Source organism: Scardinius erythrophthalmus (genome assembly GCF_964197995.2).
Source record: "Scardinius erythrophthalmus genome assembly, chromosome: 10".
In the NCBI taxonomy this organism is placed as follows: domain Eukaryota; kingdom Metazoa; phylum Chordata; class Actinopteri; order Cypriniformes; family Leuciscidae; genus Scardinius; species Scardinius erythrophthalmus.
Genome location: NC_138230.1, coordinates 14,746,423 through 14,770,298, shown reverse-complemented (window position 1 = coordinate 14,770,298; position 23,876 = coordinate 14,746,423). Strand labels below are relative to the sequence as shown.

The 23,876-nt window shown below is 39.8% G+C and overlaps 1 protein-coding gene across 9 annotated transcripts in view; it reads right to left on the bottom strand.

Moving 5' to 3' along the window:
* The window catches only part of fam131ba (family with sequence similarity 131 member Ba), a 32,914-nt gene extending 11,504 nt beyond the window's left edge, over positions 1–21,410 (bottom strand). For 2 of the 9 annotated variants that reach the window (XM_081375929.1, XM_081375930.1), the window contains exons 1-3: positions 21,208–21,357; positions 8,469–8,506; positions 3,557–3,592 (exon numbers count right to left, since the gene is read on the bottom strand). In XM_081375929.1, the coding sequence (XP_081232055.1) occupies positions 3,557–3,592; positions 8,469–8,506; positions 21,208–21,235 (102 nt within the window). In that variant the 5' untranslated portion in view covers positions 21,236–21,357. Of the gene's footprint in view, positions 1–3,556; positions 3,593–7,791; positions 7,892–8,468; positions 8,507–20,936; positions 21,039–21,207 lie in introns of those variants that run through there. The other 7 variants (XM_081375937.1, XM_081375935.1, XM_081375931.1 and 4 more) reach the window with 7 other exon arrangements.
* Between the last annotated feature and the right edge of the window lie 2,466 nt (positions 21,411–23,876).

Sequence of the window (23,876 nt, the reverse complement as noted above, 5' to 3'; positions counted from 1 at the left end):
TAAATACAAGTACTCCACAGTGACTCTAGGGGTCGCTGTTTGACAAAAATGGAAACTGCATAGTATGCCAAATTTTACGTTTAAGCAGAACTTGCAGATTTTTATTTTGTAATCATACATTTTAAGTGCTCTTAACTTGATGAACAATTAACAATGAAACAATTTAACTTACATAAAACTTATCAGTTTTGTGAACTTAAAAGAAAAAGAAAGTTCTAAATACTCATAAAAGTTAATTTGATTGAACTAATTTGTAGAATTTAAGTTGGCCCTACTCAAACCAATTAATTATTTTAAGTGTTAGGGTTTACAGTGACCCCACTCATGATTTTAAACTTTTTCGTGTCTTGAAAAAAGCTATTCCTAACAAGCGGTTAAATGGGCCTACAGAGGTTGCCAGGGACAACAAACGTCATCACACCAAACAGGTAAACTCATCTACTCACTAGTCTGCTTTTACAGCCTTGAAATATTGGTGGTGATGTTGAAGTCATGCGACTGTAGTGTAGTTCGCTTATAGCCTGATTAAGTTTTTACTTAAAGGACAATTCCGGTATTTAGCACTTTGAGTCTCTTTTCTGGTTTGTTTTGGATGAACTAGAGTGGTGGACACAGAAATTTTGACGATGGGTCCTGTCCTGTCTCGACTTTTTGACTCGTTTAGAATCGCCTTTGACCGCTTCAGAGTGGCTGGCTACGGGCATGCACAAACATGTCCTTAAAACAACCCTTAACGTTCGTTTTCAAAACTGTGCAACTCACCGAGTGGTTAGTGGTGTTCGTTGATGATTAAAAACAAATATATCGGCGCAATGTATGATTTCAATCCGTGTTATTGTGGAACTATTTTTTCAGATACCTCACAACCGCATATAAACTTCCGCTCGATATTTGAGTCTGAAGCGCAGTAATATCAAGGAGCATTGAGTCTTCCAACAGAAATCAACGGGATTTTACAAAATGCCCGTAGCCAGCCACTCTGAAGCAATCAAAGGCGATTCTAAACGAGTCAAAAAGTCGAGACAGGACCCATCGTCAAAATTTCTGTGTCCACCACTCTAGTTCATCCAGAACAAACCAGAAAAGAGACTCAAAGTGCTAAATACCGGAATTATCCTTTAAGCGATTGTATTTAGGCTTCAAAATATGGAAGCTTGTTTCCGCCACTGAATATAAACTCACAATTGCTAGAAATAAACGCGCAATTCTGACTGTTCTGACTGTCTTCCTTTTTCGAGACACTCTGCAAGTTTATATCTCACAATTCTGACTTTATAACACGCAATTACGACTTTATATCACGCAATTCTGACTTTATAACACAAAATTGTGACTTTAAATCACGCAATTCTGACTTTATAACACACAATTGTGACTTTATATCATGCAATTGTGAGAAAAAAAACTCAGAATTGTGTTAAAAAGTAGCAATTACCCTTTTTATTTTTTATTATGTGGTGGAAACAAGCTTCCATATCAAAAAGACCGGGTATAGTTGTAACACCTCTTTGCTTCAGCACCTGTAACTCACTGAATTTTTGAGCTTGAGTGCTCAAACTTGTATACAAAGTACCCAAATTTGTTCACTACAAAAGGCACCAATTCAAACCTCCTGAAGAATATCACAGCCCTTGTGAGTCGATGTCAAATACATGGTTTGCCTTTGTTACAACACACCCCAGGGTACAGTAGTTTGTAACACACGTTGGGGTAAGTTGTAACAATTAGACAAAAGGGGCAAAAATAGTGGCCACACCATGCAATATGCTTAAAAAAAAAATTGTAATGAAAAATCGTGGCCAAATTGTAAACAAAACGTCATCATTGCAGCACTCTATTCAGCTAATGTGCAGTCACTTTATCTATTTTAAAACAGCTTCAAACGTGATTCATCCAGACCTTTGTTAGAATTATTCATGACTGCATTTCTACTGTCAAAAACAGTATAGCAAGTAAAATTTGATTTGACACTTCCTGATTCATCTGGTGGCATTAACTGTCCTTTTTTCATTTTAGAATGAGAGCAGATGTCACTAACTCCATGTGAACCACATTGTGTTATCATCTCTCACATCCAGTGCCACCTACAATTCACAAAACAGGCAGAATCTCAGATAACATGACGTGGCCTATCGAAGACAGCTGGCGGACAGCTCAAACCCCCAGAGAAACCTGCCAGTGATGAAACACTGTGGAGTCACAGCAGATATTTAAGATTTGCAGTTTTTGATTTATTATAATACAAACCTTTTAGTGCTTTTCAACCATCATACTATTATGACATTTTTCTTCACAACAGTAGCATCGTACCTGTTCGTTTAAAGTTATTTGGTAATGTTTAGCACAAAAACGTGATTTATACATTGTCCGTGGAACTTTTTTTTCTGAAACGGTTTATAGTTGGATGTTCGTCTAACATTTTTTGAATGTTATTATTTGTTTCAGAATGTTTAGAGAACATTCAAATGTAACATTCCCATAATGTTTGCAAAATTATAAAATGCAATGTTCCCCCAACGTTTATACAACACTTTTTAAACGTTTGTATTTTCATTTATGGTTTCACTTTATTTTGATGGTCCCTTTAACACATTCTGCTGACTATAAGTAAAGTTGCACCTACATGTACTATCATTAGAGTATTAGTAGAGTATTAGTGGACTGGTAGGGTTAGGGTTAGAATAAGTTGCAAAGATACAGACAAATATAGTATATATACTATATAGCATAGCATATATACTATACAGAAAAATAAAGTATAGTCAATAGAATGACTGTTGGAGAACCATCATAATAAATAGCAGAAAGTCTACTAATACTCTAATGAGTGTTAGTTGACATATAGTTGCAAAGTTACTCATAGTCAACTAAATGTTCAAAAGGGACCATTAAAGGTTGTATCAGCGATTTCAGGCCCAAAAAAGGCCCAAATCTAATCTTTCCTAACGATCCGCTAGCTGCCCGCCCCATAAGCACACAAAAACAATTGGTTTCACCAACCACTCAAAACCAAAATAAATAGTGTTCCAACCAATCACCGACAGGGGTGGGTGTTGTGAGGTTTTGCGCTCGTGTTCTCCGACTTCGCGTGTAGCCGTGCTACCTCACAACACCCACCCCCTGTCGGTGATTGGTTTTGGTAATAGAATAGTCGGTGATAGAATGTTTTGGTTTTGAGTGGTTGGTGAAACCAATGTTTTTTGTGTGCAGATCTCAGAACCTAGGCTGCCTACAGACACGCGGCCTTTTGACTGTCTGCTTATGGGGCGGGCAGCTAGCGGATCATTTATGTTTAGGCCTTTTTTGGGCCTGAAATCACTGATACAACCTTTAAAATAAAGTGTCACCTTAATTATTTCAGAGAACATTCAGAAATAACATTTTTATAACTGTATGGGAATGTTATCAAAATGTTTCTACAACATTTTTGTTCTCTCTCTGGGCAGAGAGTAATATGATATAGATTGTTATATTGATTAAAAATTATAAAAGAGAAATAAAACATGAGACACAGAAAGTATAGTATTAAACGCAGAATTGTGTATATCTGACTTACATTGATTCCTTCCCAGGAAAACTCGCCATGTCCTTGCTAGAAGAAATTAATTGAAGAATAGATGGGAAAGATACAGTAAAAGAGAAGAAAAGGCATGCTTTCAGTTAGCAGGAAACAGCAGAAGGCTGAACATCAAGCCAAGTACAGAACACTAGATCTGGAAGAACAACAGATAAACAGAAAGCAGGAGAAGGAGGCGAGATGCTGTTCATCTGTCACGAACTGTTGTCCAAACCAAGATATATCTTTGTATAAACCCTTGTTGCGATATATACAGCTAACATGGTGTACAATATTCATGAATGAAGTACCACCTAGTGTATCCATGTTGATATCTGCCTTAGAAGTCTTTACATGAGGACGACAGCAAGAGGAGATGGAGGCGACTTTGATGAGTAGCGCTGGAGTAAGTAATCCTTGACAACCCAAACATACAGCGAGCGATCGATGGCATTTACACCGCACCCAGCGCAGCGAGACAAACACCGGTGCCAGTACGAACAGCAGTAGCCGCTCATTGTTCATTAAGAGAGAAATCAATATGAAAGGTCAAATGGAGGTCAGTGTCAGAAAGGCATTGGCGTGCCGTGGGGCAAATGTCTGCCCCTTGGAAACTCTGAACAAACTACCGGCACGGTTCGGCTGTTCAGGGGTCGATCGATTTGTTTCCCACCATCTTAGTCTTTATGGGCGCTTCTGTTACATAAACTGTGGAGCTGGCTCCTAAAAATAAATTTTTGAGGCTGGCTTGCAATTACGGCAGCCACCTACAATTTTTCTGTGGGGTGCGGATACAGCTAAATGAAAATTAACATCAGTAAATTAGTTTTCTTTTTCACTGCAGTGAGAAAGCAATTAATGTTTGGCTTCACATTTTAAAGGCATTTCAGGTAGGATTTGATTTCAAAACAGCACTTAGGTCACAATCATTAACCTTTTTATAACTAAAAAGGACGTATGTGGACATAACAGAAATCACATGCTCTGGATGTGTCTCGAAACCTGGGTTGGTTCTAGACCCTTTTTAGGGGAGCTTCAGCTCCCCTGTCTGTCGTCTCAGCCCCCCTAAAACAATCACCTATTTGAACGATCAGGCCAGTGCTGCTTTTTCTGGGTTTTTTAAGTCTTGTCAATATAAACATTCAAGTGATTTTCAGACACTGCGAAAGAGAACTCAATGCAGAACTCGCACGTTGAGTGATAGATCGTTTCAGCGCAGTCGCACACACACCCGAAGCGCGCACTTTCACGTCTTTATGAGCAAATTAGGTCCACTGACCTAATGCGTGAACATTATGGGCGCGCTAGCCAAACGGGATTTAAACTTTGCATTAAGACCCAAGTTTGGCTTGAAGATGAAAAACGTACCAAGCACAATGTTCCCTCACTATTCCTGATTTCTAACGCACTCGCATCGTCCGGCATGGTCTTGCAGCTATCAGGGCAGAAACGAAAGTCAAGAATTGTGAATCTAAAATGTTGGCATGATAAGGTTACATTGGTCAAAACAACAAATATTTAGCCTGCAAGTAAATATCTGAGCAAAAAAAAATCTGTAGTGTTGTTAATATTTTTAGTTTTTTAGTAATTTTAACTTAAATTACATTAAACTGACTTAAAATGAGTTATAACTTATAAAAAGAAGTTGAAAATTGCTGAAACTTATTTTGATGAGTTAAATCAATGTTAAAACATAAGTTGTCATAACTTATTGATCATATTTTTTTTTTTTTTACAGTGTAGTTGACAGTAATACTTGTCAAAGTAGCCTAGGTATACCAATTTGAACTATAAAGCAGAAAGACTGGAATCATTAAATCATTTATAAACATTTATAAACATCACGTTGCGTGATTGTGTAGTTCGCTTTAAAACACGAATTCTGTCATATTCTGTGATTGCTTCTGAAGAGTGAAATAGACTGAACGGAACGTCAAAACATCCCACATGGCCAGATGATACACAAACTACGTTTCTTGGTTGGATAAAGCAAACCAGCATCTCGCTAGTAAAGTTTTGATGGATGTGGATTGCAATCAAGGCAAAGACAATGGCGGTGATGTACAGGATTTGTACGCGTGACTGAGTCCGTTGTATTGATGAGCAAACAAACCATGTGTGCGCTCTCGATGCACTGATCACACATTGTATTTATGCACAGACACATTTCAGTAAATTCAAGTTTCCACACACATTCAGGATAAATTTAGATTTTCGTGTACGTTGCTGTGTTTAGTAACTCTGAATGGATCTGTGTACTGTATGCAGTCAGGTTAAAGGTGGTATCAGTGATTTCAGGCCCAAAAATATTTTTATCACATTCATCTAATCTTTCCTAACGATCCGCTAGCTGCCCGCCGGCATAAGCATGCCGTCAAAAAAACGCGTCTCTGTAGGCAGCCTAGGCTCTGAGATCTGCACACAAAAACAAATGGTTTAGCCAAACAATCAAAACCAAAACAAATAGTGTTCCAACCAATCACCGACAGGGGGAGGGTGTTGTGAGGTTTTGAGCCAGCTTTTTCTTCAGCTCTGACTTCGCTGCAGCCGTGCATGCTCACAAAACTTTACAACACCCTCCCCCTGTCGGTGATTGTTTGGAATACTATTTGTTTTGGTTTTGAGTGTTTGGCTAAACCATTTGTTTTTGTGTGCAGATCTCAGAGCCTAGGCTGCCTACAGAGACGCGTTTTTTTGACGGCATGCTTATGGGGCGGGCGGCTAGCGGATCGTTAGGAAAGATTAGATGAATGTGATAAAAATATTTTTGGGCCTGAAATCACTGATACCACCTTTAAGGCGGTGGTTTTGCCATTTCCGATGTGGTGCTGTTTGGTATCGCAACCTGACTTGTCTAAAATGCAAACAAGCTCTTTGCTGTTGCACTGTACACATACTGTAACGGTCACCAGCTGGAGTGCCCTTGAGATCCACCAGAGGGCACTCCACATCAGACTATTGTCATTCCCTCACAAACTACATTTCCCATAACTCACTGCCCGGACTTGTGTCTCATTACCTTGTCAGTCTCAGCCTATTTAAACCATGTACACTCATTAATTCCCTGCAAAGTCTTGTTTAGTGTCTCTGCATTTCTGAGCGTGTTTGTATCCTGTTTCTCCCATATCTTGATTCTCTGCCTGTCCCCTCGGATTTCTCTCTTTGCCTCAGCCCTGATCTGTTATTGTTCGGATTGTTTGTGTATGACCCTTGCCTGTTATTTGGATTACGTCTTTGGATTACCCTGTTCAATAAATACTGCATTTGGATCCTCAACCTTCTTGTCTCAGTTTGTGACACATACTGTGAATTCTGAAAGGTTTTATTCTGTTTTCGTTTTTCATGGGTGTGCATACATTTCTGAATTATATGGACTTATTATATAATTTGTTTGGTGTCTTTTTGGAGTCTCCAAGTGTCCTTTTTTGGAAAGACACCTAAATTTACCTTTTAAAAAAAGCTTGCAGAACATACAGTTTTGTGCAAATCACCCTTCAATCTGATGATTTACTTGGATGTAGCAAATGATGACAAAATGGACGTGTTTTTCACCCAAAAAGCTGTCAAAAAGGTCTAAATCCTTAATGAAAGTGCATTAAGCAGTGAAACAAGAGTTACAGAATCAGATGAGGGTCAAAATCAGTCAGGAGGATTGTAAATAATAAACCACTGTACCATATATTCCTATTAGATTAGATTTCTCACAGGAAACCAAGTTAGTTATGTAAGCTTGGTAATTTGCTGCTTACTTTTTCAATGTGAGGATAAACACAAGTGTTTGATTCAAACGGGTTTAAAAACACCAAAAAAAAGTCTGTGAAATTCAAACTAATTCCAAATAGGGCCTTCTAATTAACCCTATAATGATTTATTTTAGTGAAGTTTGAGGGCAATTTGAGATAGCGCTAAGCTAGCTAAAGTAGTTATCTGTTGCTACTTAACAACTAGCATCTGATTCTTCAGAGTTTTACATAGACATTTTTTCCTTTTATTATTATCATTCTTATTTTGGCAACCAGCAAGTGGCTTATTGAATTAAGCGATAGGCCTAATGAATGATTTATTATGGTGAGGTTTGCTACGTTTGAGGGCAATTTGAGCTAGCATTAAGCTATCTAGCCTTGTTACTTGGCAACTAGCAGCTGATTCTTGAGAGTTTTTCATTGCTAGGCAACATTTTATGATTTTTATTTTATTTTATTATTAATATTATTATTTTGGCAACCGGCAATCACCTTTTTGAGTGCAGCTCTCTAACACGAACACATGCACAGCACAGACACTGTTTCAATTCTCTCCAGCTATGACACCACCTCTTGGCTCAGCTTCCAAACTCTGCATTGAGATATAAAACATGTCATTTTGGTTTGGATGATACCAGAATCCAAAACAGTAGATTTTGAGCCAAATTCATCTGTGGATGAGTAGAGCAACAAGCCAGGAGCTGATGCCCTTGGGTAGGACGTGAACACGGACGGCAAATAGAGAAGACGGATGAGGCTACGTCTTCCCAGGGGACAATCCCGTTATACGGCAATACTGTACGGTAATGGCCGGGCTCTGGGGTCTGGCTCCCGTGGCCTTGGTGAGAAATGTAATATAATGGCTTTTCAAATACACATAATACCATCATGCTTTCTCTGATTTTCAGCACCAGGGGGTGGCAAGACATGCGTTTGGCACACAGGGGGTCCTTGCGTTAGCTAAAGACTTCATTAAAGTGCCATGAGGCACAAATGTCAGCACTTGGTAGGTATAATAGCTTTGGACAGAAATGCAGACTTCGCACAAGTATCATCTCGGCAAAGGATGTCATTTAGATGTGATCCTTAAAGCTTAAGCTCACAACATGGGACAGAGGTTTGGTGCCCAAGCAAAACTTAAATATGCAAAGTGCTGTAGTTTTACTTACCTGCTCCCCATCTTTCCGAACGGGAACTGCATCCACCGCTGCAGGGAGAGAGAGAGAGAGAGAGAGAGAGAGATAAGGGAATAGGCATGTGGCTTATGCAACCTTTACCGAATAAGCTAAGTCAAACTGACAGCTCCTCTCTACATTTTCTGCTGACATTCACACAAAGACCTAAAATTAGATTAATTATCCATCCAAAACCGCCAGCACTCTGAAGAAGGAGATTTGTAGCATCATGTTTCTATATCGCATCGTTCCTTTAAAATGATAAAAACATTAGTGATTGCTCTGTGTGATGCAATTATGCAAATTATTAGGAGTTGTATTTCAAGAATAGGCTGAAGAGATACTGAATTTGAGATTAACCCTAAAACAAGCATTTATTTTCATTTTATATTCTAGCTTCCTCTAAATTTGCACTTTAGCATCATTTTGATTATGAAATGTGTTGACAGTGTGTGTGTTTACAATGATTCATTCAAACTGACAAACAAGTAATGACATGTAACCCAGTTTCCACTAACATTTCGAATGATGGCCTGAAAACAATCAACCTGTAACATTAGAGATGGCTTAAACACATAAAATTGTAGCATAATGACTATTTTTAAGGCAAAGCAATAAATGGAGCCTCACCATTCAGTGACGAATCTCAATACAGGGCACAATTAAGGCCAACCAGCATTGAAACAATCAAACACATACATGTGGGTGATCGTGCACTGACTGTATGCTTATTTAAAGTTTTTTGTGTTTCAACTGGTTTTGAGAATGGCCCACTTGCTGCTTGTGCTCTCATCTTTAGTGAGAGTAAGGATATGTTTGCAAAGAGAGATAAATGGCTGTACAAGAGAAGTTGTGTAGAAGCCATATAGAGATGGTTTGGTTATGTATGCTAATTGCTAATTGCTAACTGCAGTGATATGCTCCCTCATTTACAGTAATCCAGATTCATCAATTCATTGTTGAATTCATTGCATGCTGTGCAATATTGTTGCTTGTCATATTGTATGATATGAGCAGAAAAGAGTTTGCGTAAAGCAGTATTCACGTTTTGCCTGTCGCTGCCATAATAATGCCTCGTTTCAAAATTTGACATGACTTTTGTTTTTTTGTATGCTTTTTTTAAACAGTATCCAGCATTTCAGAAATAAAAGTCTATTTTTAAAATGCATGCATGCTGAGCATGTCCCACTAAAAGATCCAAGACTGTGATTTTTCCATACGACAAAATAAAACTTTTCCGATACCAAAAAGTGTCAGACAGTAAAATTGTGGCCAAAATTGTGTTGTGAATCTTGTGAGAACCTTGACTGTGCACATGTACAAAAGTATTAATAAATGAGACCCTGCCTAGCTGCAGTTCACATGCTCTCTCGCTCCCCCGTCTCTCTCTATTCAATTTAGTTCTATTTAATTCAGCTCAATATCAGTGAAATTGAGTTGAGCATTGGCTTTATTCATTGAACTCATTTACAAAAGTCCTAAACCGTTGACACAATAGAATAACAATATTGTAATGGGGTTAATCACATCAAAACAGAATGTACCAGTCCTATCTGCATCTGATTTTATTTTTTCCACTCCAGACTGGTCTCAAAATGCATTAATTGCATCCTGTGCATGTGTGTGTGTGAGCGTGTGTCTTTTAATTGCTGGTCTCTCTCTGTGTGTAAGTACAGCAGAGCCTTTGGGCCTCAGGGCCATTTCCTCAATCAACCTAACCCACTCTGGAGAGAAGGATAGAGCCATGCAGAGCAGTGCAGCTCTGGAGGAGACCAATTAACCAGAGTGAAGAGTAAACAGAGAACGACAGATAAAGTGAGTTAAGGTAAAGCAGATCTACTCATAATCAATTAGAAAGGAGACGGTCAGAACTAACATGCCAGAAGAACACATGATGAGAGCAATGATAGACAGACAGACGGACACATAGACAGCCAGGACGGACGGATGGAATTATGGATGGATGGATGGATGGATGGATGGATGGATGGATGGATGGATGGATGGATGGATGGATGGATGGATGGATGGATGGATGGATGGATGGATGGATGGATGGATGGATGGATGGATGGATGGATGGATGGATGGATGGATGGATGGATGGATGGATGGATGGATGGATGGATGGATGGATGGATGGATGGATAGATAGATAGATAGATAGATAGATAGATAGATAGATAGATAGATAGATAGATAGATAGATAGATAGATAGATAGATAGATAGATAGATAGATAGATAGATAGATAGATAGATAGATAGATAGATAGATAGATAGATAGAGATGAATCCCTGCACATCCCAGCTGTCAGGACCCATAACTTTCTAACTGTCTGTTCCACCATGATGTTGTTATGGACAAAACACTTCCACTCATGCAGGAAAACACATTGAGAAAATCCCAAGAGACATGAAGGATAAGCCATCACATCCAAGGTCGCTAAGCGCCACATGGCCGCTGCACTGTTTACCCTGCCCATCTACATTTATGTCTGAATCTGACACTAGGCATTATGAGGGCCCGAGCTTCAGGGGAAAGGAAAGAGAGAGCGAGAGAGATGGATAAAGAAGCAGTCAGACGAGATAAACAAATATCCATGTGACGAGGATAAAAGCTAACGTCAATAGACATTGAACGACGAGGAACAGGAAGGAAGATTCCTAGACACCCAGCATAAGCCTGACGGTCTCACAGAGAGAAGCAGCAGAAGATCTGCATGACCAAGAACCAGATGGAGGAACAACTGGACCGTGGACAATCTGGCTTGACAGATCTCACAGCCTAGAGAACATCTTTGAGATTTTATTCTACAGCTAAAAGGTAGTGAAGAAGTAGGAGAGAGGGAAGAAAAAGGGACAAATATTGGAATGCAAGCTGGAACTCTGACACACGGTGACGCTCACAGTGACTCTGATTAGGAGCGAAGTCCAAGAGGCTGACTCACCTCCAGTACTGAGCCAAAAACACATGGAGGGGGGGAGGGAAAGGAGAGACAGAGACAAAGAGGATGAGAGAAAGACCAAGACACTGAATGGAGGGAGGAACACTATGCAATACGGTATCACAAAGAAAAACGGAGGACAAAAGGAGGTTTAAAATGACACGGAGTTAGAAGACACACAGACAGACTCAGAAAGAGAACCGAGTCTCAGAGAGAGAGAGCACACACTTACAGACCATCACAATACTGACCATCAGGGTGAAGAAGGGACATACATTGGTGTTACATACAAATGTTTCCTAAACAATAAGATGCATTTACACTTGACTGGGAGGCATCTTTAACCCACTTCATGAGGTGGTCTGACTGAGTGACGTCTCAAATGTCTTGAAGGGCATTTAAATCTTTTCATGATCAAGTGCAAATACCTCTAAAGTGCAAAATACTGAGAAATTAGAAGTGCAAAACCTAAGAAATTAAGTGAACACCACTTTACAATCAGTTACAACGAAATGAACAGCAGCAATTACTGTTTAGATGAGTCAGCTATAGTTATTAAAGTAGGACAAAGTCTGGATTGAGAATAAAATGATATGAAAAATCTAATTTTTTATGCTGTGCAAGGCTGCAAAATGAATTTGAGCAAACAAATATCAGCATATAACCATGTAACTTTATATGCTCCTGACAGTTTTGTTTTTATAAATGTAATTAGTTGACCTTACTTAAAAAAAGTATGCAAACTCGTTGCCTCAAAAAAATTAAGCAAAGTAAGCTTAAGATTAGTGAGTTAGAAAAGCTTGTTTATTTTAAGTGTGCAGTACTAAATCAAGTAGTACCACTAGCACGTTTTTTTTATGTTCATGTAACTTAATAGTCATGATTAGTGTTAACTTAGTTTTTTCATTTTGTGTTGATTGCTTGATATAAATTTAACCCCACTTAGAATTACTAAATTCCTACAACTTAACACTTTTAGTTCTGCTAACTCATTTTTCAAGTTCACTTAAATTAAAGAAACCAATTTCTGAGTTAGGTTTACTTTATTAATTATAGCACTGTTCTTGTACAGCATAATATTTAGAATTTCTTAAAAGTTTCCATTATAAAAAAAAATATATATATATTTTTTGTTTAATTTAGTTTTTAGACACATTGACATCAAGAATCAGCCTGTGAATCTCAACAATGGTGACAATTATAAAGCATGTTGCAGTGCATTCTGGGTGCAACCAATCAAAACTCATTCATGGCTCCCATCATGCATTGCTGCATGAATAAATAATGAGCTTATGATCAGGGGGTGATCTGTTTGTCACCATTGTTGAGATTCATATGCTAATTCTTGATGTCTGTGTGTGCCTACATTAAAAAAAAAAAAAAATTTACGTTTTTTTATTATTTATTTGGATTTCATTGAAATGGCTAAAAATATTATCCTGTACCAGGACAGTGCTGTTATAATTAATAAAGTAAATCTAACTCAGAAATTAACTCTGAACTATATGAGTTCAGTGAATCAGGTCAAATGATTGTGAAATAACGATTATGTTAAAACACAACCATCACCATCAGATCACCTTTTCTGTTTGTTCATCTGGCTGTTATAACTCAGGTACAGCAGCCAAACAAAAGGTTAAATTAATGATATAACGGTCAAGAGCCCAACTAAAACAAACACTAATCGCCACAATGGTGGCTTAAAATTACGGATTTCACCTTCAGCCAATAGTGGCTATTGAAGGGCGAGTCTTGGCGTGGCCATATATTGCCGTCTAGCGTAGAGAGGACTGATCTGCGCATGCCCACAGGTCATAAACTTACTTTTTCTAAATGAATCCAGCTCAAGTAGACTGAGCTGGTACGATTTTTCAACCTCAAAGTACAAGTAACTTACTAAAAGTGAGTGTTAATAGCAGGTTGAAAAAAAATGATTAAGGTCAATTTACTATTTTTAATTAAATACAATGTTTGCATTTACAGTGATATGTATACACTGACATATACTGAGAAGTCCCTTATGGTTACCAATGCTGCATATTTTTGATTAGAAATACAAATCAAACAGTTATATTGTGAAATATTATTACAATTTAAAATAACTGTTTTTCCATTTGAAAATATATTTTAAAATGTAATTTATTCTTGTGATGCAAAGCTGAGGTTTTTTTAGCATTATTACTCCAGTCTTCAGTGTCACATGATCCTTCAGAAATCATTGATGCTCAAGAAACATTTCTGATTATTATCAATGTTGAAAACAGTTGTGTAATTTTTTTCCGGATTCTTTCAATTTAACAGTTACTGTTATATATTTAACATGTATGCTCTAAATATATTACAGTCTAACTGATAGTCATAGTAACAAAGGCGTTACACTAAATTTTTTGTGATTTATTATCTGTATGTTGTGATGCCAGTTGGGCATTTCTAACTTAAGCAACATTTTTCAGTTACAAATTAAGTTAAAAGAGAGAAAGAACGAGAGAATATTTTATTCCGTTTCATTGCGATTTTAGAACATTTCTTCACTTGGGATTTAAAACTCACCTCTAAATGATCGGTTTATGAAGTGACCTTCAACCTAATATTAATGGAAATCTTTCAAAGAAACAACTGCTTCTACTGTCTCAAATTTAATTGGAAGGAACAGCAGGTGAAACTGGATGTCAGTGGCTTAAAATAAGGAAAGTCTAGGGGCACCATTAGCATAAAACCTAAAAGTGTCCCGAGGATCAGTTCCCTTTATAGACAGCTCTGGATAGGAAGTGATGGAAACACTTTAGAATACTGTTCCATCATTAATGAGTAACTACACAGGAACAAAAGAGTAATGCGATATTAACACTCTAGTAAATGCTATTAACTAACAAGTAACTCTGATTAACTAATTAGTAAGTATTAGCACTGAGTTGAATGTGGTAGTTCACTATTAGCTAATCAATATCTATTTTTTCATACCTCCAGCGGACTAAGAAGTACTATATACATGTTTATAATTAATGTGAATAATGCATAATATAGGTTATAATTCATTCTAAAGTGAAGATCATAACCCACTAGTAATGACTAAAGTATTACCAAATCCTTCAGAATCAATTTCCAATCAGTATTCTAAAGTGAAAAGCATGATAAGTAACTGAAGTTATTAAGCTTTTGAAGTTTTTGAAAGGTTTTGGATAGTAATTGCTTCTGATGGATTTGGTAACACTTGAGTCATTACTAGTGGGTTACCATCAGTGTTGTAAATAATTACTTAAGTCATTAATGACTGTAATTTAATTACTTTTCCATTGAAAAAGTAAAGTAAGGGATTACTCTTCATTTTTCTGTAATTTAATTACAGTTACTTCTGGTGTTATTGCATTAAATACTGTAGACTATAGAACATTTCTATATTTGGATTTAACATCAAAATTGAATGTTTAATGTTTCACAAAAAAGTTCACAAAAAATGTATATTATTTATTTGAAAGAATTAAAAGAGCAGTTTCATGTCTATCCTTGTAACTGGTTGAGGTTGATATGAGATTTAGATAAATAGTAATAGTAATAAGTAATGCATTACTTTTTAGAGAAAGTAATTAGTACAGTAATCTACTGGTATGGGTAGTTGTTCTGAACAAGGCACATTACAGGAATAATCCAGGACACTTTAATTCAAAAATACTCAGTAAAATTCAGGGAAACAGATTTCTCAACACTTCAACATTGACAAGACAGGACAAGGACTGCAAGAACACAGGGCGTATAAATACTAGACAAATTAGGGCACAAATAAGCTAATTAATTGGACGACTTGTTTAATAAATCAAACAGACACAGACTAGGAAAACTAGGTCAACTGACACGGCAAACCGAACCGAAAACACAATGAAACAAAGTAGACAGAGAATACATGTTACATTATCCCAAAGGAAGGGGAAGAGGAAAAGAAGAAGACAAAAACAGTCCAGGGCAAACAAAACATTCCATGGGTGAGTGGAGGGTGGGAGGAGCCAGGGGGAGCCAGGTGCAGGAGGAGCCAAATGAAAGTCCAGAGTCCAGCCAGGATGATATCCCAGGGCGTAGTCGAGGGAGGGAGGAGCCATGGTAGAGACTTGGCTGACGACACCCTCGGGACGACCGATGGAGATGGAGACCCAGGCAGAGCTGAAAGGATGAAGAGCCCACGTAACATCACTGGCAGGTGCAGGAAGGTGCAGGAAGGCGTCTGACGAGGCCGAGTCAGTGAGACGAGGGAGCCCGGTGGAGCAGTCAGGACGATGGTTTCTGGTGGAGTCAAGGGAGGGGGGAGCCAAGGCGGAGCAGATAGGTCTACAGGCTGCGAGTGATGGATTCGTAGGCTGGAAGTGGAGCCGGGGGAACCTCCTTACCGGGCAGAGCTGTAGAGATGAAGCTCCGAGTCAGGTCATCACAAAAAGGAGTTGGAGATGCAGAGGAGCTGAAGGGAACCAGCGGAGGTGGGGCTGAGGAACTGGCTGATTTGGGAAGAGGAGGTGGGAGAGGGAGGCTGGGAGGGAGCACAGGGAGCACAGGCGACATGGGGCTGGGTGGAACCAGTGGAGAAACAGGAGACTCAGGGCTAGGTGGAACCAGAGTGGAGACAAGGGATACAGGACTGGGTGGAACCAGCGGAGAGAGAGGGGATACAGGACTGGGTGGAAGCAGCGGAGAAAGAGGGGATACAGGACTGGGTGGAAGCAGCAGAGAAACAGCAGACTCAGGGCTGGCCAGAACCAGAGTGGAAACAGGAGATACAGGAATGGGTGGAACCAGCGGAGAGAGAGGGGATACAGGACTGGGTGGAAGCAGCGGAGAGAGAGTGGATACAGGACTGGGTGGAAGCAGCGGAGAGAGAGGGGATACAGGACTGGGTGGAAGCAGCGGAGAAAGAAGGGATACAGGACTGGGTGGAAGCAGCAGAGAAACAGCAGACTCAGGGCTGGGCAGAACCAGTGGAGAAACAGGAGACTCAGGGCTAGGCAGAACCAGAGTGGAAACAGGGGATACAGGAATGGGTGGAACCAGTGGAGAAAGAGGGGATACAGAACTGGGTGGAACCAGTGGAGAAACAGCAGACTCAGGGCTGGGCGGAACCAGTGGAGAAACAGGGGATTCAGGACTGGGTAGAAGCAGAGGAGAAAGAGGAGATTCAGGGCTGGGCGGAACCAGCGGGGAAACAGGAGACTCAGGGCTGGGCGGGACCAGCAGGGGTGGAAGAAACAGGGGATTTACCTCCAAACACCTCAAAAATCCTTTCAGAGTTCAGATATTTTCCAGAGGCCATTTAATTCGCATCCACAGTGGCAGGGTTGTGAGTAGGGCTTCCCTCCATGCCCTCGGACTCCACAAGCACTCCCTCAGTGACGCGCGGTGTTTCTGGCTCACGCACCTGGTCAGACTCTCCGTGAGGTTCAGGCTCACGTGGCAGGCCGATCACAGTCTATGGTGGGCTCTCACCAATCTCCCGTGCAGATAATAATCCAGGAGTCTTTAAAAGTCTTTAATTCAAATATACTCAAAAAACTCAGAAACAGATTTCACAACATTAACAAGACAGGACAAAGACTGCAAGAACACAGGGAGTATAAATGCTGGAACAAATGGGGAACTAATAAGCTATAATTAATTGGACAAGTGTAATGAATCAAACCGACTCAAGACTAGGAAAACTAGGCCAACTGAGAGGACACACGGGTAAAACAGGACAGAACCAAAAACTCAAGGAAACAAAGTGAAAACAGACCATACATGTTACAATAACACTGTTGAAGATGTAATTAGTAGCTAGTAATTAATTACACATTTAAGAGTAACCAACACTGGTTACCATGATGTTCACTTTAGAATACTGTTCCAAATGACTAGAAGGATGTGGTAACACTTGAGTCATATCTTCATATCATATCATACCTTACAAAAACTTCAAAAGCTTACAAGGACTTCAGTCATTACAAGGAGTTATCATGCTTTTCACTTTAGAATACTGTTCCAAATGATTAGTAATTTCTCATTACTCATTTGTTCCTGTGTAGTTATGCATTAATGACAGAACAGTATTCTGAAGTGTTACCAAAGTGATAAGAGGTATAAATTCACTATAAGACATTTAAGAACTTCCTGTCTGTCACTTCCTGTGCCTACCTCAATCACCCTCTCTCCCTTTACTCATCTGACTCTCTCTCTCTCTCTATCTATCTCTCTCTCTCTCTCTCTCTCTTTCTCTCTGTGATTCCTCCTAAACCTTTCAATCATACTGAGCCAGTCACCTTGGACCGTGTCTGTCACCACACAAGCTGGATCATGCAATCACATGCAAACAGCACACACACACACACATACACTCACAAGCATTAGATTGAGTGTGTGTGAAAGAGACAGAGAGACCATCTGTATGTCAGCTTGTCTGACCCTCTTTCAGAGCTTGAAATGAAATCAATACAAAGAGGTATCCCTGAGTAACGCAATAGCTCAGAACAGAACAAACACGTACAGAGAGCGAACCAGTGCAAACATCGACATTAGTGCCAAGAACTGAGCCATCCACCTGATGCCCTCCTAAACACACCCACACAATGTTTCTCACCCACAGTCCTGTGACAGACAAATACATGTGACATTTTACCAATCTATATGTACATTTATTAATTTAGCAGATGCTTTTATCCAAAGCGACTTTGACAAACACAAGCATAAAAGAGTCAACAATATAAGATGTGTCAAATTTCAATAGTAAACCAGAACACTACAAAGTCAGTAGACAGGGACAGAAAAAAAGAGAGAAAATGTTGTTTTTTCTTTTTTTTTACAGAACTATTTTATTACACAGAAGTGTGTGATTTCACTTTCAAGCTTGCCAACACACACTTCTCAACTTGCCTTTTTTATACCCACCCCTGGCCCTGAGACACATATTTGGGACGGAACCACTTGGGTCAGATCATTCATCATTCGGCTACTACAACAACAATACTTTTACACTGCTCTGGAATACTTTTATATTATATATAAATAAAATATTTTTGTATAGTAACGGCAACTAATTATGACTGCTAACTGTATATTTGATGGCATATGTAAGCAATAAGGTACGAGAGAGGCTGTGCGGTATTGTGATTAAGTCATGGCTGAAGGGCGTTGTGAGGCATGACCGGGCATGACCAGAGACTGTAAAAAAGACACAATGCCTTGATTGAACCTTATTGCTTTTATAAAACCGTTAATGTTACCACACAATACAAATATTAAAGGCAAAAAATATGTATCAATGCAACTTTCATGAGGTAAAATCACTAAAAGCCTTCCTTCCGCTGGAAAAAAAATAGTCCCTGACTGTGAACAGCAACAGAAATTACATTATTTCGCCATTAGATAGCAACAAAGACTGTCTTTATAAATGAGTCAGTCAGTAGAGAAAGACATTTATATTGAAAGGACCGAAACTTCTCGTGAACACGGTGAAGCTAGACGCAACTTAAACCCCTTAAGTTAACTGTTAAAAGGACAAAATATCACAGCGGACATTCAAACTGATTTTTTATTATGAATATAGGACTGACCTGAAGGAAAATGCTATATCTAATGTAAATGCAGGTACACTCACTTACTCGATCTCTCACAATCTACTTTATAATGCTTCAATGAACGATATCAATTGCTAGAGGTGTTGTGTAGTGATACATAGAACCATTGGGTGAAGTGGTCATAGCCGTGTTTTATCGTGAATCAGAATCAAGGACTGGAACTAACCGTTTAATAAAAGTAAATATAACATATCATATGTTTCATATAAAGATGTTTGTTTTGTGGAATATAAAGACCATCACCATGAAAGAGTTTTATACATTCAAGTCTATAAAAACTATAAAAGAATTATCTTAATTCAAAAAATTAGGTCTTATCCCTTACCTTACCTGTAAAATGTATACTATTTTAATCCATGATAATATGTTAATGCTTAATACTGACCCTCACTGCTCAAGTACAGAAGCGTATAATTATAGCAAATTCCCAGTGAATATGTTTGACAGCCTATCTAACATAACTTTAATAAGGAAAGCCTGTGAAGTGTTATTTCATGCTTGTTTACCGAAAGGTGCGAGAGGACATTTTAGTTTAATACTTTGATTAGTATTGCAATTGCCCTTTACAGTCTGTCACCAGATTCAGGTATTTCGGTAGTGCCCTTTAAAGGCTGTGCTTGATTCATTACACAATATTGTGAGAGGAACAATAGCTGTGTAAGTGCTTCTACACAGGACTCCAATTAAAAAATCCAAACCTGACAAAAAGGTTTGCAAGTAATATATGCAATGCATTTTACTGTTAGCACTGAATCTCTAAAGGATTTGTGATGATCATTGTAGACTCAGAATGTTTCTATTTCTGGCTGTAGCAACAATTTGCTTTGTGAGCTCATGAAGTCAAGAATAACCAAAAAATCGATAACAGGGCCTTGGTTGAGCCATTAAAAGTGTCAGTGCAACATGTCGACAGCACATAAATTTCCTCAGCTTACATGAAAAGTGTTTGCCTCACTCAAAATAAGGGGGTGAACGACCACAGGCCCATATCAGGCACTTGACCCATATTATTTAGCATGCATCTTGTCCTCTCTCCTCTCCTTTTCGGTCACTGTAAAGTAGACACTATTTATAGCCAAACACACTAAATATGCCATCCACGCTCCTCCCCAGAGCACATAACAGATAGCCAGCTAAATTCAGTGCCACAACTTGAAGAGCAAGAATTTTAAGTCTAAAAAATAAGCATTTCTATAAGAGGTGATCACATTTAGCTCTCTCAGGAGGACATAAATACGGGCTTCCCTAATTACCCAATATGTCCCGCTCTGACACTTTCTGCAATAGCTTTTTATGTGAAAGAAACCTAGACTCCGTGTTCCTGTGACATCACAGCTCAATGACAATCAAAGGTCAAATACAGCGGCATTTCTTTTTTTATCACTCCATCAGCTGCCTGTGTTTGTTTTGATACTGCGCCCTCGTCTTAATGGGCGTACAACATCATAAAACACGTTTAAGAGGAACAATTCTGTGTCCTCTCTCTGTTTGCCTGCCTGCCGTCTCACGGTTACAACAGAATATTAATCGCACCAAAACACCTGCAATTTGTCATCGACGACTGTGTTAAAGCGTACCCATTTGGCGGGAACAGGTGCCCATTGACTTTGCAGAATTTGACCTACATGTGAGGCGCATCCAGCTCCACGTCACACCTGAGCGCTTTTTGCTCGTGAGCGCGTGGACCCTGCACCTCTGATCCTGAAAAACACCCTCTTCAGTTAACCTCTTTGAGCGACGCACGAGCGTACGCGCTCAAACCTGTGAACTGCTGCTGTTTTCACACAAACAGCTCCTGACGTGACCTTAGCACGGTGTCAAATGTGGCGGGTCTTTGAGACCGTACGTTCTGGATATGCATCGAATGCAACCATTCGCTCCAAAAATTCCACTTCAGATCTTTAAAACCGCCGGGTGAGCGGCACCTACCGCATGCAGGCGGACACATACGGATATCAATTCCAGACGCACTAACGGCTCTCAAAAGCAGACATCCCGGCTTCCCATGAGCAGCGTGCCGAATCACTGTCAAAGCCTGGAGGACAAATGGCCTTTAACCAAAAGGTTTCCATAGAAACACACACGTTTTCCCCGAGAAGGGGGATGCTTGCGAGCGGAGCGTTGCCTATCGCTCCTCTACCCCTGGCTGGTCTCCTTTCAACCTGGAAAAGAAAGGCTAGCAAAGCGGAGAGGGTCTTACTGATGGTGCGGGATCCGATACAGCCCATGGTGTCTCAGCGAGGGCCGGTTTGTGAACAAGGAACGAGAGCCACCCTCTCAGCAGACATTCTCTCCTTCTCTCTCTCACTCCTCTTCTTCTCCACGTCTCTGACTCTCCCCTCCTGTCTCTGTAAGGCTGTATGCGAGAGCGAGTGTGTGTGTGTGTGCCTCCAACACGCTCTCGCCGTCATCCACCCTCCCTCCCTCCCTCCTTGGCTCACTGCAACCCCCTCAATACTCTCTGGTGAGACGAGATATCAGAGTTAGTCAGTCACTAAGTCAGTGTGTCTGTGAAACAGGAGAGATTGCTGTGAAATCTCTCGCCGGCCACTTATGTTCCCTTAAATCCCTTTGTAATCAATACAAATGTTTGAAGTATCAAACAGCTGACAGTGACATTGAGAAATGTCAATGACAACAAGAGGAAAGAGCGCTGGTCAGAAGTTGCATGCAATTCCCTGGAGTTCCAGGACTGAGAGGATCAATATCTTGGCTAATCGTGCAGGGCATCTCTTTTCTTGGGTGTTCTCTCCATTATCGTTTGACAATGCGGTGCATCTGTCTTCCCCACCCAACTCTTGCCGCCCCTCCCTTGCTCCATTTTTTCCTGTTGCGCTTGCACTCTCCAAAAGCATACACAACCATCTATTTATCCCTTTTGATACATCAGACTCCCTCTTTGCGTCCTTTCTCACACTCAAATCGAAGAGTTTCGTACATCTATATAAAAACGGTTCATCATGATCGCTTGTCATGTCCAGTGTGTCCGTAGAGATCCATAACCTTGAATATACCCACACACAGGCACACACGCTGTCCAGACTGTACATGCGCACTCTCCCTGCCTCAAGCAAGCAAGGTTCCTTCCTTTTCCTTCTTTTTTTCTAAAACTAATTCTGTCTCTGCATTCAGCCAGCACTGCCGGAAGAAGAAGCTTTGAAGAGGAATGGAGAGGGCTAACCCAGGAGGTGTGCTTTGACTCATATTAAGGAGCATGAGGCTGTGCAGCTTGAATTAGTATTCAGGAGGAGAGAGAGAGGGAGCAAGAGTGATGAGGAGAGGAAAGAAGGGATGACAGGGATGGGAAGAGTAAAAGAACGGATGAAATATGTGTGCGTGTGGTAATATTACAGGGAGCTGTCCCGACGGATGCCGAGGTTGACTGCTTTTCGCTTTGCAAATGTGTTATGAAATGTACTACAATTATCTAAGCATATGTTAAAGTTATGTTTTAAATCAAATCCACAATATAAGATAAACTTTTAATTGCGGGCATTTTGTTTATCCTCATAAACTTACACTTTAAAACACAGACACTTTTTTTCTGTATAGGGACAGAGCAGAGTAAGCCGACTTTTTGCCACGTGACCATATATTTATTTGCATTTAGTTATTTGGAAACTTTTATTCAGCAAGAATTGTTACATATATTTCTGTTTCATATGAATGCTGTACCTTTGAACCTTCAAGTTCATTAAAGAATCCTGAAAAGCAGCACTGTTTTCAACATTGATAATTATAATAATTGTTTCTTGAGCATCAAATCAGCATATTAGAATTATTTTTGAAGGATCATGTGACACTGATAGTGTAAAAGCCTAGGTATATTTCATGTTCCGCTCCGTCAAAGTATACTCCTTTGACCGTGAACGTGGAAAGACGCGTTTGCTATCTATTTTTCAAGCGCTTAAGTCACTCGCACATACGCTGTTGTACACGCACCGTCCTCGTGGACACAAAGGCTGCGTCCATAATTGCATAAGGTGCTTCTCAATACTCTAATTAATGCTTCCTCATTTCCTCGCTCTTCCGTCCTACAGCCCGTGACCCAGAAACCGATTGAATTCAGCCATCTTGAAGGACATCTCAATTCTCTAATTGGACTTGCGAGGAATGAGGTGTGAGGAAGCTTCCTAATGAACTCATGAGCGAGGATATACAGGTTTGTCCTATCGCATCCTAAGGGGGAGGAGATAAGACGTGAGCATGAATAAGAAATGAGAAGCACCCATACTCTCTTGAGTAGATACTTATTTTGAGTAATTACTTATTCTGTTGACATACCAGAGTCAGTTGCGTCGCTTCACCGCCATTCGCAAATCCTCTCCCGTGACCTCATGGGATAGTAAAGTGTCCATCGGATGCGCACTTAAGAATCTCGCTGGAAGTAGTAGGTCATCCGGGTACTTTTTGCCAACTCTTTTATGAGTACTTGTTAATTCGGGCATACTTCTTTTGTTACACTGTTTTTTGCCTACTATATCATAGGGAAGTATGCAATTTTACAGATAGTGTTTTGCAGACATCCACAGACCCTTCTGATAACGAAAATTACGTCACACAGTCAGTGCTTGGACAAAATTGGCTATACTTAGGACTTAATGGCTGCTGAAAATTTCGCTTTGCCAACACAGTGTCACGGTCAGTGGCTATAATGAAGCTTACGACGAAGGAGACACTCAAAATAAATCTTTAATCCAAGAATCAAAATAATAGCCAGGAGAATAATTCGGAGGAAACACAACCACAAACACACTGACCAGGAACAGGCTGGAACTGAGGGCTTAAATGCACAGGCAAACAAAGGAGCTAACGAGATAATTAACATATAATACTCAAATCAATCAGAAACCACAAACAGGCAGGGAA